General features: G+C 46.3%; 1 protein-coding gene across 5 annotated transcripts in view; it reads left to right on the top strand.

Annotated features, from left to right (window-relative positions):
• Dusp14 (dual specificity phosphatase 14) overlaps positions 1–13,670 on the top strand; it is a 19,724-nt gene extending 6,054 nt beyond the window's left edge. For 3 of the 5 annotated variants that reach the window (XM_021177393.2, XM_029483062.1, XM_029483061.1), the window contains exons 2-3: positions 10,616–10,689; positions 12,385–13,670. In XM_021177393.2, the coding sequence (XP_021033052.1) occupies positions 12,482–13,078 (597 nt within the window). In that variant the 5' untranslated portion in view covers positions 10,616–10,689; positions 12,385–12,481 and the 3' untranslated portion in view covers positions 13,079–13,670. The remainder of the gene's footprint in view (positions 1–10,615; positions 10,690–12,384) is intronic. The other 2 variants (XM_021177392.2, XM_029483060.1) reach the window with 1 other exon arrangement.
• Positions 13,671–14,710: the final 1,040 nt, after the last annotated feature.

Raw genomic sequence — 14,710 nt, 5'->3', positions numbered from 1 at the left:
TTTTTTTATTGAAGCTTTTTTTTTTTTTTTTTTTTTTTCATGAAGAATTCAGTCTGTCAGCTGTGGAGGCTCACTCCTGTATTTCTGGCACTTGGATGGCGGAGGCTGGAGGATTAAAAGTTCCTCTGATAAACAGCAAATGTAAGGCCAGCCAGGGATCAGGAGACCCTGTTCCAGAAAACAAAAAGCTCCATAAAGTATTCATCCTTTACTGAAATAAGTGTCTGCTATGTATTCCATTGTTTCTGCCAACCTATTTATTTACTTATTTATTTTATTTTTCCAACCTATTTATTTTATTACTGTTTGCGATACTGTGTGTGTGTGTGTGTGTGTGTGTGTGTGTGTTCGTGTTCTCACAGCAGTCTGTAACCCAAGTTCCAGGTAATATGCCCTCTTCTGGCCTCCTCACATACCAGGTATACACATACCAGACACATGCACAAAGGTGTAGGCAACCCCCCAACATAAAACAATTTCTAAAAATTAAGACAGAAAAATGGAAATTATTTTGTCAGCACTCTTTTTTTTTTAAGATTTATTTATTTTATATACATGAGTACACTGTAGCTGTCTTCAGACACACCAGAAGAGGGCATCAGACCTTATTACAGATGGTTGTGGGTCACCATGTGGTTGCTGGGAATTGAACTCAGGACCTCTGGAAGAGCAGTCAGTGCTCTTAACTGCTGAGCCATCTCTCCAGCCCTTGTCAGCACTCCTAAATTGGTATAAATTCCACACGTATGTGCACACTCTTCAGGTATGCGATAAATCCCTTTGGGGGAGAGTCAAGCTTGCTGCTGGAGTTCTTAGGATTCTGATCTGGCCCAATTGCACATCAAAGGGTAAGCTGACCAAGGAGCGATTGCCAATTTTGGAGGGCCTTCCTGTGTACTTAATTCTGATTTACAAACCCCTTTGTCTTCCTTAAAGTAATACTGTGTGAGGCCTTTTGAGGACTGAGCTCTTGGGACCGTACCTTCGTTTTCCTGGTCCTGCTTCTTAGTGGTCAGTCTCTTCAAAACACCTCAGCTTTCCAGCCTTATGAGCTTTCTCACTGGACCTTTTGTGCTTTAACCCTGTGCGCCCTCTTTGCACAGCTATAGTCTCTGTTGTTTGCCTTCCACATTTGAGTCTCTTAGTGCTTGTCTCTTTCCATTAGGTTGTTCTGAGATGTGTGTCATGCATCATTTCTTCATGATGATCAAATTCTGACAGTCCTTTTTTTAAAATTTCAGAACAAGGTCTAATATAGTACAGGCTGTCCTCAAACTCACTGTGTAGTTCAGGTTTTCACCTGCTCCTGCCTCACCTCCCAAATGCTATGATTATATAGATGGCCACTACTCTAGAGAAAGCGTGTACCTTTAGGGATCACTCAAACATTCCTGTAGTCTGAGAACCCAAGCAGACCTGGTGTAATGGGGATATAACTTGTGTTTGCTTGATAATGGCTAGGTCCTCAGTGGGCAATAAAAGTCAGGTGACATGGGGCCTGGGGCTAGGCTCATGCTTATGTGTCTTATATATGTAGTCTTTGATCAGTTTGGATTTCCCTTTGACTGTTGGTAGGACTGTGCACATATAGCCTGATATGGCTGTAGGACTAGTTTAGGCATAGCACCCAACTGAGGCCAATCCCAGAAGAGCTGGTGAGACCCTCACCTTGGAAGCCTCATTTCTGTTAAATTCTTTCTTTTTCTTTAATGGACTCATAGTCTATCCCCTTTTATATCCTTTGTGACAATGACATCTTTTTTTTTAAAAAAGATTTATTTATTTATTTATTTATTATATATAAGTACACTGTAGCTGTCTTAAGACACACCAGAAGAGGGAGTCAGATCTCATTACAGATGGTTGTGAACCACCACGTGGTTGCTGGGATTTGAACTCGGGACCTCTGGAAGAGCAGTCACTGCTCTTAATTGCTGAGCCATCTCTACAGCCCTGTTAAATTCTTTTTGCTGTTTATTTTGTTCTTTTGTTTTTTTTGGTTGAGGCCTTCACAAAACCTGGGTTTCCAGGGATATCAGCCCCACCCTGGAAAATGTGCCAATATCACATCGTATATTAAATGGTTCAGTAAACACAGCTAGGTGAGAGTCACACTTAAAACTTTCAAGTTCTAAATCAGGCACAGTGGTGCATATCTAATTCCAGTACTTGGAGGCGGTGTGTGTGTGTGGGGGGGGGAGGCAAGATCTGGGATTCAAAGCCATGATAGGCTACAATAGATCTTGTTTCAAAGTAAAAAAGATAAGGATTCTAGCTGGGTGTAGTGGTTTAGGTCTGTAATCCTGGCATTTTGGGAAACTGAGACAGAATTGCAATTTCAAGGATTGTCTTGACTGTAAAATGAGCTCAAGGACATCCTGAACAACTTAGACCACATCTCAGATAAACAAGGGGCTGAGAAATTAGCTCAGTGGTAGAGAGTGTGTGTGTGTGTGTGTGTGTGTGTGTGTGTGTGCTGTTCAATTCCCAGAACTCCGAAGAGAGAAAAGAATTCCAGGTTACCCCGTAATTACTTAGTGTGATGGCTATTCCCGGTTGTCAACTTGATTACATCTGGAATGAACTACAACCCAGAAATGGAAGGCACACCTGTGATCCAGATCTTAAGGCTGGAAGATTCAGGTTTTTGACCTGGATCTTGGCATGGAGATCTTGAGACATGGTGGTCATAAACTTAGGCCCCAGGCAAGGTAATACATGCCTTTAATTCCAGGAGATTGAGGCAAGCAGGTCCCTGAGTTCAAGGTCAGCCTTGGACAAAGTAAGTTTTAAGATCCAGGTGTGGTGGCACATACCTTTAATCTGAGGTGGTATCACGCCTTCTGCTGGGGGCCTACACAGGGACATTGGAAGAAGGAAGATGACTTCAACTCCTTGCACTTGCTTGCCAGCATATCTATCTGTTGGAACCTACTTCTACAGAACACTAGCCTGGTGGGACTGAGTGACTACTAGATTCTTAGCCTTCCCATCCACAGCTGCCCATTGTTGGGTTAGTTGGACTGCAGCCTGTAAGTCATTACAATAGATCCCCTTAATATACACATTCCATAAGTTCTGTCATTCTAGAGAACCCTGACGAAGACACCCAGGTCACCCCATGGCACCTGAATGAATGCACCATTCATTTTACATAGCTCCTTGCAGTCTTTTCCCCTTGCTTATTGTATCCTAGTGAGGAAGTTCAATGGATAGATCACAGAGAACCAGGGCCTCACTCTTTAGCCCATGCTGGCCTGGAACTCACAGTAGTCTTCCTGGCAGTCTCCTGAGTCCTGGGATTACAGGGATGAGATACTATGCCTGGCCTAGAGCCAAACATCATCAGATTTGTGTATCACTATTGACTTTTTAAGTTTTTATTGTTTTATTTTTATTTGCCTGCATATGTCTGTGTAAGGATGTTGAATCCCTTGGAACTGGAGTTACAGACAGTTGTGATCTGCCATGTGGGTGCTAGGAATTGAACCTGGGTCCTCTGGAAAAGCAGCCAGTGCTCTTTCTTAGCCTCTGAGCCATCTCTCCAGCCCCTATTTTGGTTTTCTAGCTCCCCGAGCCCATCAAATGGAGTGGCCATCTCTTCCTGTAAAGAGAAGTGTTCTCCAGCTGCATTTAGCTGGTATCATTCACTGGGCTTAGCAGATGTGTCCATAGGAGGTCAAGGGGGGTGGTCAACTGTTAAGTTGGTCACACTGGGGGCAGTTGTGTGGCAGCTGCACCTGCACCCTGCTCAGGGATTGTGCGGCTGAGCCAGGTGGAGCAGTGTAAGGTGTTCCACTTGTTCAGGGTTTGGTTTTCTGAGATGATATCTCACTATGTAGTCCAGTCCCTCAGTGCTCACTAGCCTAGGCTGGTCTCAAATCCACTGCAATCTTCCTGCCTCAGCTCCCACCTTCTGGGATTACAGGTATCTTTAGTTTCATGTGTACTGTGTGCATTTGTTCTCATCCAAAACCACTTTTGTATCATTTTGTTCACCTGATGGCACTCACACTCAGTCCGATCACTTTTTACAGTTAAGCAACATTTTACTTCAATATGAATATCATACTATATGTTAGAATTTTATTCTTAATGTTCTGTCAAGTGGTTCCATAATGAAAGACTATTAAAAAGTGTTACAGTTTTTAGTTTGAGTGAATGGTTTATGCTGAGGGTGGTGGCCTACACTTGTAATTTAAGCACTTGGGAGGTGGACATAAGATGATCAGGAGTTCCAGGTCAACCTCAGCTACAAAGTGAGTTAAGGGCTAACCTGGGCTACTTGAACTTGTTTCAAAAACAGAGTGGCCATCAACTTTTCAGTGGTGCACATTTGTGATTTAATAGTGAAAATAAATGAGAAGAGTAATATTTATCACTGTGTAGGCTAAAATGATTGGGTCTCATTGTTTCTTTCTTTCTTTCTTTCTTTCTTTCTTTCTTTCTTTCTTTCTTGTTTTGTTTTTTGTTTTTGTTTTTTGAGATAGGGTTTCTCTGTGTAACAGGGCCTGGCTATCCTGGACTTACTTTGTAGACCAGCTTGGCCTCGAACTTACAGAAATCCACCTGCCTCTGCCTCCCAAGTGCTGGGATTAAAGGTGCGCACCTGGCGGGTCTCATTGTTTCTTAAAGAACTAGATAGATGCTTAGCAAAGAGATGGACGAAATGTGACCACATAGCCTTTTGAGTATGAAAAAGGTAAGTTTAGCCGGGCAGTGGTGGGTAGCACGCGCCTTTGATCCCAGCACTTGAGAGGCAGAGCCAGGCGGTTTTCTGAGTTCGAGACCAGTCTGGTCTACAAAGTGAGTTCCAGGACAGCCAGGTCTACACTGAGAGACCCTGTCTCGAAAAACAAAACAAAACAAAAAAAAGTTTAGGGGCTGGAGAGTTGGCTCAGGGTTAAGTGCCTTTTTGCTTTTGCAGAGGTCATACCTGCAGTTCCCATTTGCATACAACCACACAGACAAATCTCATATTTTATATATATATATATATCCTTGCTCTGGTATGTTCTTTGACCCTAAAGTCTGGAATACTTCATTATTTTTTTATTTACATTTTAATTAATTACATTTTAATTAATTACATTTCACCTTTCCCTCTCCTCCAGCCCCTATGTTCCATTCCAACTCTCAAATTGATAGCCTCTTTTATTATTGTTATACATATGGACTGATATACATCTGACTGCTGAGTCCATTTTTGTTTGGTGCTTATGGCTTCAGGGCTGATTACTTCGTACTGGACTACCAATCGCCCTGGAAGAGATTAATTCCTTCCTGAAGGCTTTTGTCTAGGGGTGGGGCCCTAAGAAAAACTCCCCCTTCCTCCTTAGCATGCCTAATGATACAATCATTGTTCACGTTGTGTTTATGTGGCCATTTCTAAGAGAGGCGGTGACACAGCAGACTTCCTGGTCCTCTGGCTCATAGAATTTTTCTGCCCAGTCTTCTGTGACATTCTCTGTGTCATAGATGCAGGAGCTGTGATGTAGATGTATCCACTGGGGCTGGGTTCCCCACAACCCATTGACCTCTGCATTGTGCCCCCCATTGTGGTTGTCTGTGTTGGTCTCCATTTGCTGTCGATGGGGGGAGGTAGCCACACTTATCTATGGGTACAAGGGTAGATTTAGAATGTAATGATGCCAGTCTAGCAGAATGGCAGTAGTAGATTCTTCTCTAAGGCCCATGACCTCGCTAGCCCCGAGAAGTTGGCTAAGATTCCAGTCCCTCTTGTTGAGTGAGCTTTAAGTCCAATCAGACAGCTGTTGGTTTCTACCAACATGTGAGCACCACTACTAGACCTTTGTCTTACGGTGCTAGTCATTGCTGTGGTTTATAGCTGAGCAGCAGCACTATGGGAGCTAGGCTGGAGGAAGGAGGCTTCTAGGTTTGATCCAGCTCAATATCTGAATCCTGTGTTCTAAATGTACAACACATTTAGCAACAGGGGCTTAACTTCAACCTCTGAGAGGCATCAAAGGCAGCATCAAGAGTCTATGTATTTTGAGTCATTTGGACACTGACCAACAGATTTGTGATTGGTGCTAGTTTTTTAGTCTATGGTTCTTATGGGGAACATTATCAGCTCAAGAGAGACATAGCTTCATCACTATAGTGTGTGTGTGTGTGTATAAATGTGTGTGTGCATTGTTTATCAAGTATTCCTGTCCCCCACTTCCCAAGTAGAGCCCCCTCAACGTCTTTCCATTCCCCTCTTCATGAGCACCCATATCCCACAATTCCCTTTCATTGTCCCATACCCATCCGCATGGTCTGAGCTAGGAATGTTTTCAACCACTTTGCAGTTCTCTCTAGCCCTCCTGCACCTCTGTGGCCACTTGGCCACTTTCTGCATTTTCAACATGAGAAAAGACAAACACAGATAGGACTTGACACCTTTAACTGCTAAGTCTAGTGGCTGCCAGTGTTCCAGAGGAGAAGCAGCTTTGGTGACACTCGGGTGAGTGCTCCGAAAAGGCCAGGATTTCCAGACATTCTCAGCCACAATGGCATTGATCCGGGTGTGGATTACCAGTGTGTAACCACAGGACAGATCCTACATGCCCAGAGTTCTGCAGGGGCAACTGTTACTAGTTGGTGCAAGGCTAAGATTAAGGCCCATGAGACTCTGATGCTAAACCTTGTTGCTAGTGCTTGACACTTATCATTCAGAGGCCAGTGCCTCAGTAAGTTACCCTGTTCCTGAGTTTGCTGTGCCATCCTTCCATGGCTGCCTCTGAGTGTTGCATTAGAGGTGTGCACTGTGCCTGGCATCTGACATCTTACACCAATATCCGAGTTTTTGCTTTGAGACAGTGTCTTATGTAGACCAGGCTGGCCTTGAACTTAACAGACATTTATCTGCCTCTGCCTCCAAGTGCTGGAATTTAAGGTATAAGCCAACATGCCTGGTTTTAGAAAGCCCCCCCCAGAGCACTCCCCTCCCCCCAATCTTCTGTGTCTGGTCTGTCTTTGTGCCTTTGTCTCTTGTTATTTCCTTTGGTTAGGAACCATGTTTCCCTCCAAGAAGAAAAGGCAGCTGCACAGCAGCTTGGGACGGCTGATGTGGACAGGATGGCATGTGGTGGATGCTTCCATAGGCCAGTGTGCAGCAGTGGAGGGCCTGCTCGCACACCCCTGGGGCAATCTCTGGTCCACATGCATACACACAGGCCAGACTCACACACAGGCCAGACTCTTAGACATCTTGTCTCCCAGCACACATCTGCTAACTTGACTTTATGTACTTATAATGTAATACCTGTGGGCTTTTATATTCTTTATAGTCGGGACCTGCCGTTAGAACCGGGTCAAAGTAGGCTGCTTATGTTCAACCCAGGGACAACTCCTTGATGGTGTCCCTATGTGGTGAGGATGGTTTTGTGCCCTGGAGGGTATGCCGGCTGTGGCAGCCCTCTGTTCTCACTAGGTGACAGGCAGGAGTCCATCTGGGCTCAGGCTTGTCTGTCACTGTTTAAAGGGGTCCGCCTTGGTTGCTGCTGGCAGGACACCATGACAAAGGCAATGAGGACACAGCTCCCTACACAGTCCCACAGTGCATGGGGCAGAGTTGACTTTTCCTGGCTTTAGTTCTCTTCATGTTGCAATCACCTCACCCTGCCCAAACTTGTGTTTTCCAGTCTGTAAGGGGGAAGAGGAGCTTGTGAAGTACCTGCCGTCCCAGGACGCGCTGGCAGAAGGCATTTCTCTAAACCTTGTAGCCAGCTTTGGCATTTGGAGCAGGTTTGCTGGCACAGGACCAAGCGGTGGCAGCAGGAACAGAGCATCGTGTCTGTCTCTCTTGGATTCTGCCTGGAGGACGCACAATCTGTCCTCTCTGTCCACACTGAGCGCATGAGCAGTAACGGGCAAAGCTGGGCCTCCAGTCTGCCTTTGCACAGCCTGGGTCCCTGGGAGACCATGCTGCATCTTTTTGGGTTTTTTTTGGGGGGGGGGGAGAGCACAGGCTGAGTCCCTCCTGACTAGGCAACGAGACAGCCACATGGGAATTTGAATAGCGAGTCCTCAGCTCTTTCAGTTTTGGGCTTATTACTTTTGTGATTTTGTTCTTTAAAATTAAGAGAATTCTGCCAGGGGAAGACCACACGCTGCTGGCCAGCTCACCTTTTTTTTTTTTTTTTTTTTTTTTTGGAGTAAATGTGTTTTAATTCAAACCAGCTCACCTTTTATGTCCAACACACACACAAACACACACACACACACCTTACATCTTCACCTGTCTTCTGACTGCTTGCACGTGTAGTACTCTGTGGACCCATCATGGGCCGGCTCTCCAGTTGGGAGGGGAGGGGCGGGGCGGGGCGGGGCAGTACTCTGAGCACTTCAGGGTACAGTGTGTGTGTGTGTGTGTGTGTGTGTGTGGCTGGGGGTGTTCCTAGGTGGTACCAAACAGCATCAACTGCTTCAGCGGTTCTGTCTGTTTCTGACCAACATCAGCAGAACCTATAAAATCCAAGTTCTCCAATCCTGCTCCAGAACCACAGAAAGTGAGGCCCAGTGGTTTGAGAATCCCCAACATACCGAACATATATCTCCCAGAAGATTCGTCACTGCATTTACTGTGACAGAACTAAACCTGGATTTGGTTTGGTAGAGTATAAGGCCTCATGTACCCTAGGCTGGCCCCAGACTTTCTACATAGCTGAGGAGGGGCTTGAACCTCCGCCTCCCAAGTGCTGGGATCACAGGCATGGGTCACTTATGTGTATAACTGCTTGCCTGCCTGGCTGAAGGAATGCACATGCACGCATGCATGCACTATGTGCATGACTGCCCACAGTGGCCCAGCATCGTATCCCTCTAGAACTGGAGTTACAGTGGTTTGGAACTGTCTTACGGGTGCTGGGACTGCACCCAACCCAACCCCCTGCGAGTTCTTAGCTGTTGAACTGTCTGTCCAGTTTCTGGTGTTTTACATTTATTTGTTGGGTGGCGCACACCTCGGTGTCAGAGGTCAGGACAGCTGGGAGGTGTCGGCTCTGGGGGTGGAGCCCACGTCCTTGGGCTCAGTGTGGAAAGCACCTTGGCCTGCTAAGCCATCTTGCCAGCCCCAGGACTGTGTTTTTCCTTTTGCTGGGGTGGAGCAGGGAAGTCACATACCAGGCAAACTTCTTCAGCATAGAAGTAAACTCTTGCCCTAACCTATCTTTTAAACTGCTTTATTCTCTTTGGTTTGCTGTGGGGACAGGGACTCACTGGTGTAGCTCAGGCTGTCATTGAATTTATGATCCTCCTTTCTGCCCTAGCCTCCCTCCCAGTGTCTGTATGGGTTTGCCTTACCATGCCCAACTTTCTAAACTGTCTGAAAGTTTTAAACCTACATGTCATGTCTTTACTCCTAGGTATTTAACCAAGGGAGGGCTTTTGTTGGTTCACACAAAGGTCTGCTCCTGACACCTGTAATGGCTTTACTCACAAGAGCCTGAAGCTAGAAACAATTCAGTTGGCGAGCAAATAAATCGCATGTTGTATTTGCACTGTGGAGCACTATTCAGCAATAAAAAGGGAGTTATGCCTGGCACCATTAATCTTGTGCTTATGATCAAAGAAGCTAAGTGTGGGAATACATGCATGTAAATCCAGCACTCAGGAGCCTGAGACAGGAGGATTAAGAGTTTGAGGCTGGTCTAGGCTATATAGGTGATTCAAGGCTAGCTAGTAGTTAGCCAAGGCTACATAGTAAGATTCTGTCTCAAAGACAAACTTCAAAAATTGTAAAATGAGGGTAGGGGGCAAAGAGGAATGTGCTGTAAAAGACCGTGAAGGTGCGGCGTGGGAGACCTGGCTGTCTTATTTTGAAGTCCCGTGTCTGCAGTGTTTGTGTCAAAACTGTCACACTGGGTGGTTATGTCAGTTTACAAATCATTTACATGCAAGCCAAGCTGTAAGCAAACATGTATGTATGTTCATGTGGTGCTTATCTGGGTGAGGTGTCGGGGGAGGATCTTTGTGGAAGGGAACCCCTTTAAGGAGATGGTCATGGCACCTGTCAGGCCACATAATGGGACAAAGGCTAGAACAGGGAAGAGAAGGAACTTTTGGGCTTGCTCTCCTGAACAGTAGGGTCACTTGGTGGCCCTACGCAGTGGCCCTGCCATCTGTGGAGCTGTCCTGGTTCCATGTCTGAAAACAATGCTCCTAACCCCACACCATGTCACCTTGAACTCCTACCCCCAGGTCACAGCTTATCATGCCTTCTTGCTTTTCTGTTCTTCCTGTGGTGACTTCAGGCCCAGTTCCTTGTGCTCCTGGGGGGTGACAGCAGGTATCAAGCAAGAAGAGGTGGTGGCTCAGCCTTACATCTTTCAGGCCTCTACATTCCTCCAATGGTATCATGTAGTGTGGTCCTTGAATTACCTTTGTTTTCGTCATTGCCAAAGCTGTACCTAGAGCTTGCAGACTGTGGGCTTATGTCTCTGAGACCCAGTTGTTGTTTTCTACTGGCATAGTCTTTAAGTCACACCCAAAATGTTCAGCAGACCCCGCTCCCAAAATCCATCCCAAATTTGACTTAGCAGCAAGAATCCAGGAGGAATGGCATGGGCTTCCTGCCTGGCTACATCCTTGCCTCTTTGTCTTCCCACAGGTCTGATTTGTTCTCACTGTAACAAGCACCACTCCCAAGACCCAGGGCTCCAACTCCCAGGAAATCCTTAGCACGTGAGTAGCCGCCATTGCATTGCCGCTATGCAGGCTGGGATGAGCACTACTGGATTCCTGTGACGTCAGACAGGTGTTACTTAAGTGTCAAGATGTACATACAAGTTGGTTTGGCAGTAAGAGATTGGTATGTCTGAAATCTCAGGAAACCAGTAATTAGAATAATTACCTTTTCCTTCCTGGGACATGGTCTCACCCAGTAGACCAGGCTGGCCCGGGACGCAAGTCCTCTGCCTGTGACTTGCTACCATGCCCGGCTCAATGATTTCCTCTTCTGTGGTTACAAACATACACCAATATTTTATAGTAAACACTTTGATAATAACATAGATTTCAGGTACTAAACTAAATTAATGTTAATTCCAGCACATCCCTGAACCCAGCAGAATTCACTTGAGAGCTTAGAATTGGCAGAGGAGGGTAAGGTTATCACTTAGGGTCAGCTCAGATAAATTCCTAGGTAGCTAATTTGAAGGCCATGCGTGACCTTCAGAGTTGAGGATTTAACTCCTGTGGTACTAACTAGCATGCTAAGGCAGGCCCTGGTTCACTCTAGCACTGTAACCTCCCCTTCCCCTACCTCCTACACACACACACACACACACACACACACACACACACACACACACTCTGCCTCCAAATTGCCTAGGATTATTTACATTGAAAGGCCACAGTACTTTACTCAAATTTTTTTTTTTGGTTTTTCGAGACAGGGTTTCTCTGTATAGCCCTGGCTGTCCTGGAACTCACTTTGTAGACCAGGCTGGCCTCGAACTCAGAAATCCACCTGCCTCTGCCTCCCGAGTGCTGGGATTAAAGGCGTGTGCCACCACGCCCGGCTTTACTCAAATTTTTAAAAAAATTCACACATCATGAAAATTAAAAGAAGTTAGTGTCTTGGGGCTGGTCAGATGGCTTAGCAGATAGCGGTGCTTGCCAAGCCCGATGACCTGAGTTCAGTCCCTGAAGCCCATATGATGGAAGGAGAGAACTCCATGACATGTCCTCTCACCGACCCCCAACCCCCATGCCCTCGCATACATACACCACACAATAAATAGGTATAAAGATGTACTTTCAAACAGCAAGGAGCACACACAATGTGGCTTCCTTTTGCTGGTGTTCAGTTTTGTCAAGAAAAAGGCAGTTTACTAACTACCTTGCCTGATGTGATAATCACTCCATACATGGTCTCAATCAGGCCTAGAATCAGGTTTAGGGAAACGCAGGAGTGAGAAGCATGCAGTAGCACGGCTCTGTGGAGTACAACACTTTGGATTTCTGGGCAGGGGCTGTAACTTAGTGCCAGTAGACTCCTGTAGCCAGTGTGAGTCTGGGTTTGATCCCAACCCTGAAAAATTGAGGAATGCCCCTCCCTTCAGGAGGACTCTGCCAGGTGGCTCTTCAGGAACCAGTCAGGCATGTTTTCTGTCTTTTAACTTTTTCTAAAAATAGGGTGACTATTTTCAGTGAAGGGATTAAAAAAAAAGGGTAGTTTCATATCGATTTTTACATTTTGGCATTGCAGGCTACATCTCCTAATGGTCAATAGAAAATGACTTATATACTTCCTGCAAAGCATGCACTCTGTCTTACTTCCTAATTCTTTCCCTTCCCTTTCCCCAAAGCGCTGGAGGTGGTGGCTGCGGTGGCTGAGTAACGTGTAAAGTTCTGACAGTTACCTGTATTTTGCAGGAAGGAGGCTGAAGTCTTGGATTCCCTGGTGGAGGACGGACTCCACTGCTCTCTGGTCTCGCCCCCTGATGATGATAGTGTGACCACTGGCATCTTCATGAGCTCCAGAGGTCACAGCACGCTCCCACGGACTCTCATGGCCCCTCGGATGATTTCCGAGGGAGACATAGGAGGCATTGCTCAGATCACCTCCTCTCTCTTCTTGGGCAGAGCCAGCGTGGCCTCCAACCGGCACCTCCTCCAGGCCCGCGGCATCACCTGTGTCATCAATGCCACCATCGAGATCCCCAACTTCAACTGGCCCCAGTTTGAATACGTTAAAGTGCCTCTGGCTGACATTCCTCATGCCCCCATTAGACTGTACTTTGACACTGTGGCTGACAAGATCCACAGTGTGAGCAAGAAGCACGGGGCTACCTTGGTGCACTGTGCGGCAGGCGTGAGCCGCTCGGCCACCCTCTGTATTGCGTACCTGATGAAATTCCACAATCTGTGCCTGTTGGAGGCATACAACTGGGTGAAAGCCCGGAGGCCTGTCATCAGGCCCAACCTGGGCTTCTGGAGGCAGCTGATAGACTACGAGAGCCAGCTCTTTGGGAAGTCTTCGGTTAAGATGGTACAGACACCCTATGGCATCATTCCAGACGTTTATGAGAAGGAGTCCCGACACTTGATGCCTTATTGGGGGATTTAGTGTTGCCACAGCTGGCATCCACAGTCCCTCAGCAGTACCAGCATCTGCCACACACCATCTGTTCCCCTCTTCCTCTCTCTCTGGTTCTCCCGAGAGGGTTTCTACGCTGGGTGTTCGGGTTTAAGAGATGGGGAGGGGAAATACACGCGTTGCTAGTGACGTTTTTTTAAAACTAGCATTTTGAAATAGTGAACATGGAAATCTTTAACTGGCCTTTAATCATTTGTAACAACTGGACCACTGTAGGACACCTTTCCTGCTTTCTTTCTGGCTCCTGCCTTTTAAGAGCCTTAGCAGGTGCAGGAGGAGCTCATTGCTCAGTTCTGGTCCTGATTAACCCTCTAGAGACCAGCTTTGCCGAGGGCTGCAGGCTGGTCGGTTTAGGGAAGATCAAGGGCAGCTCAGTCCCTGCAGGATTAGCCTGGTCCTTTTCCTCTGTTATTTGATTCTATAAGTTAAGTTCATTGTTGTTTAGTTGATAAGTGATTATGATAAAAATCTGTTGCAAAGACCTTCTTGAAATTAGTGTGCCCCGGGATCACATTAGCGTTATTTTTAATAAACTTGCTTAACACAAGCCCTTTATTAATCATTTTGGGTGTGTGAGTGTGCGCATGCTCGTGTGTGTCAGTGGAAGGAGGATGTTCTCCAGTCACTGTTCAACTGTGGTTCTTCGGATCATCATGGTCACATCTTAAAGTAAAAACCCCACCGGAATCAGATCAGCAACATTGCCCGTCCTTGCAGATGAGCAGAAATTGGTATCCCCTAAATGGGAAGTGTGGAGTAGATTATCCAACCTGCAGCTCCTGAGCAGTAAGATCCCAGGAGAGCTGTGCGTGTGGCCCCACAGAGAAGCAGACAAAAGTCACGTCACAAGGTCAAAAGGTTGGGCACCCCTGGTGGCACACACACTGATTAAAGGTGCTGAGTTCCAGTTTTGTCTTGGTTAAAGTGTCAGGTACACCTCCAAGAAATGGAAGACCTGCCTCTGCTCACCTAGTAACACAAAAAGCCTCTTGTCTACCGCAAACCTCAGCCTAAGCAAAGAGCGACAACACGGCTTCCAGTAAAGCGACTTCCAGTAGCGACTTGTCAACTTGTCGTTGGGGAAGCAGCACAGGTTTTAACAAGCTCCTCTCTGTTTGCTCCCTGGGTGAGTACTGGGAGGCCAGGCAACCCCTGGGGAGGGGAGGGAGCACTTTTCCCTTTTATCAGCCAGGCCATGTGTTCACAGAACGGTTTTCTGGCTTTTTGATCTGTTTTAAGGAGACACGCCCTCGACATACGTAATTGAACTCAATCTTGATTTTATCTGGTTTTCCACTGGGATTCCATCAAAGTTACCTTTTTTGTTATACTGTATCCACCCTTACATGCACCCATCTTTATCTAAACAGGAAAATTTGAAAGTGTCTCTGGGAAGTCAGAGGAGCATGCATGCAACGTTATCACATGACCAAGAACGATCCATGGAGTCTGGCTCTTTTAGCATGAAGCAGGCTATTTTAAGTCAATTTCTGACTAGGGAGGCCCTTAGTAATCATTGTACTGCAGGAAGAAGATACTGCTGCCATTCCTTGTGATTAAGACAAATCTTGCTGTGAAAATCTAGGGCTGCAGAGAGGTCAG

The sequence above is a fragment of the Mus caroli genome, chromosome 11 (genome assembly GCF_900094665.2).
Source record: "Mus caroli chromosome 11, CAROLI_EIJ_v1.1, whole genome shotgun sequence".
NCBI classification, from domain to species: domain Eukaryota; kingdom Metazoa; phylum Chordata; class Mammalia; order Rodentia; family Muridae; genus Mus; species Mus caroli.
The sequence above is the reverse complement of the archived record's forward strand: the minus strand, read 5'-3'. Positions and strand labels throughout refer to the sequence as shown.